The sequence below is a fragment of the Coffea arabica genome, chromosome 3e, assembly GCF_036785885.1.
Source record: "Coffea arabica cultivar ET-39 chromosome 3e, Coffea Arabica ET-39 HiFi, whole genome shotgun sequence".
In the NCBI taxonomy this organism is placed as follows: Eukaryota; Viridiplantae; Streptophyta; class Magnoliopsida; order Gentianales; family Rubiaceae; genus Coffea; species Coffea arabica.
In genome coordinates this window covers 26021775-26024811 of record NC_092315.1, presented here as the reverse complement: position 1 = coordinate 26024811, position 3037 = coordinate 26021775, and the positions used below count along the sequence as shown (strand labels likewise).

Here is a 3037-nt window from a genome sequence, read left to right as displayed (position 1 = left end):
CTGTCTGAGCCGCGCTGTATCCCAACCATCGCACAAATAAAGTTCACCTACGAGCACAGTCGGCCTATTTGCTGCGTCCAGAAGCTTTGCCAAAGGCAAGTCTGTACACCATCGGTCCTGCCAAAAATCCACCAGACCCTCTCCCAAGCACCAACGAATCCTACCCTCCGCGTACTCACGAATGTCTGCCAAGCGCCGCCAAGTCGGAGGGGGACGACCGACATCAACGAGTGCCGGGTGAACACCTCGGATATATTTGTAATGCATGAACTCAGCCCATGCCGAATCCTTCTGCCTCAGCTTCCACCACAGTTTGCAAGAGAAAGCCTTAATCATGTCCTCAAAAGACCGAAACCCCAAACCTCCTTCTCCTACCGGAAAGCAAACTTTCTCCCAGGCTGCCCAGTGAACCCTCTTCTCCGTCATGGAGTGGTCCTAGAGAAAAGCATTGCAGATTCGTCCCAGAGAGACCGAGACCGCCTTCGGGGGCTGCATCACTTGGAGCAAATGCAGCGGCATGGAGCTAAGCACGTGGCGAATAAGAATGATTTTTCCCCCCATGGATAACAACTTGGAGCTCCAATGGAAAAGTCGCTGTCTCACTTTTGCCAGTAGCCCATCAAAGGACACGCAACTACATCTGCCCTTCACCAACGGAACCCCCAGATATCTAAAGGGTAGTCCGAGCTCACGGTAACCGAGGATAGACTGCACCGCCTCTCTCTGCTCCATTGTCATCGCAGAGGCGGGGGTGAACGAACTCTTGTCAATATTTACTTTCTGCCCCGACCATGTTTGGTAATGCCCCAGGAACTGCTTAATCGCAGTCAAAGCCTCCGCCGAGCAACGTGTGAAGACAAGGATATCATCCGCGAAAGCTAAATACGGGACACGCGATCCCGCAGAAACAAAAAACCTACTCTCCTTTGCCAGGAACAAGTCGTTAATCCCCCGCCCTAGAAATTTGGCCACAAATAAGAACAGAGCAGGCGACAGTGGGTCCCCTTGCCGGACCCCTCGGGAGGATTTGAAATACCCCGCTGGCTCGCCGTTGACCAGCACTGAAAACCACGAATTGGAGAAAGTCCTGAAACATAAATCAACCACCTGTTCATCCAGGCCAAACTGCCGAAGCATGAAGAGCAAGAACGGCCACTCCACCCTATCGTATGCTTTCTCCATATCCAACTTTAGAATCAGATTCGGCTCCTTCAGACGCCTGTCCAAATCCAGCGCTAGCTCCTGAGCTAACAGTATATTGTCCGCTATACCCCGGCCCGGTACAAACCCGGTCTGCCAAGGCGATATAATCGCCGAGAGCACTTTGTTAATTCTGGACGACAAAATCTTTGAGATAATTTTGGAACTTACGTTGCATAGACTAATCGGCCTGAAGTCGCGCCACTAACAGGCTCCCTCCACCTTGGGAATCAAAACTAGGAGGGAGCTCGACCAACTCCTTGGCTGACCGACCCCTTTAAAAAAATCCTGGACTGCCGCCACAAGGTCCTCTTGGATAATCCTCCAGCAGATTTGGTAAAAGCCCACTCCAAAGCCATCCGGGCCCGGGGCGCTATTCACCTCCATCGAGAACACCGCCTCTCGAATTTCCTCCGCTACTGGTATAACTTTTAAGTTATCGTTGCTGGCACTGTCCACCTGAGGCACTGCAAATGGAAGTGCTGGGTAACGGCCCCTGAAGGCCAAATCTGACGTAAATAAGCTGGCAAAGAAATCCGTCGCCGAGGTCTTAATATGCTGCCCAGTATCGCACCATCGGCCCTCCGCATCCTTAATCCGAGCGATAAAGTTGGAGTTCCTCCGCTGACGGACCACCAAGTGAAAGAAGGAGGTGTTAGCATCACCTTCACGAAGCCACTTAATTGCCGATTTTTGCCTCCAAAATTCGCACTCGATTCCCAGCTCCCTAGTGTATATCGCTCTAGCCTCATTGAGCAGGATCCTGGAGTCGTCGTCTCGCCGCCTATCATATTCCTCCTCCCGTTGTCTGTAAATGCCCTCTGCCTCCCTAACCCTGGAAGCAATGTCACCAAAAGTCTCTCGGCTCCACTGTCGCAGTCTTTTCTTCAACTGTAACAGTTTATTGAAGAACCGGGTCATGCCTACCCCCGAAACTTCCGTCCCCCAAACTTCGCCTACCTCCGTTAAAAAGCCCGGGTGACGGGCCCAAACATTCAGAAATCTGAAGGAGGCTGGGGAGGGAGCGCCCATTCCTGGGACACATTTCACAAGTAACGGGGCGTGATCTGAGCGTCCCCTAGCTAGGTGTGACACCCTAGACACCGGATACGCTTCCATCCACCTGCCGTTTATCAAGGCCCGATCCAGCCTCTGCCACAGCGATCCATTAGTCCAGGTAAATTGAGAACCATCAAAGTCCAATGCGGATAATCCACAACGAAACATTGAGTCATTAAATTCCTCCATATTACGGGCATTGGGCGGGGACCCCCCGGCCCTCTCCTCAGCAGAGGATATCACATTGAAGTCCCCTATTTCCATCCAGGGGAGACTCATCGTCCCTCCTATCCCTTCCAACGCCTCCCAGAGCGGACGTCGTGCCACTCTGGTGCACTTGGCATAAACAAATGACACATATAAGGAGGCGCCAGACACAAAAGATGCCATCACATGGACCACTTGCTCTGCACCTTCCACACAATTCAGAGTTAATCCCGTGTCCCAGAGAAGCCAAATTTTCCCATTGATGAAACTTGCTGCATTTTCAAATTTAAGTTTTCGTCTAACTATTTCCAATTGACCTAACTCAGACATAGGTTCCAAAAGGGCCAGTAGACGAACCGAACTGTTGTGGCAAATCTTTCCCAAATATCGAAGGGAGTCTGCACGTGAGGCTCCCCGGATGTTCCAACATAATATACTAATTGGATTTAACATTAGAACGCAGTGAGTAGGGAGCTTGAGTAATGAACGGAACCTGATTCTGGGGGGCATCTTTGCGCGGACGGCCCCGTCCCTTCCTGACAGAGGTTGGCTTGTCCCTTGCTCGCTCGTT

General features: G+C 51.6%; 1 protein-coding gene across 1 annotated transcript; it reads right to left on the bottom strand.

The window, feature by feature from the left end:
• Positions 1-435: 435 nt before the first annotated feature.
• Positions 436-2796, bottom strand: LOC140038462 (uncharacterized). Its single transcript, XM_072083824.1, has 2 exons — positions 1582-2796; positions 436-1293 (listed from the first exon to the last, which is right to left on the bottom strand). The coding sequence occupies exons 1-2, from the start codon at positions 2794-2796 to the stop codon at positions 436-438; spliced, it is 2073 nt and encodes a 690-aa protein (XP_071939925.1).
• Positions 2797-3037: the final 241 nt, after the last annotated feature.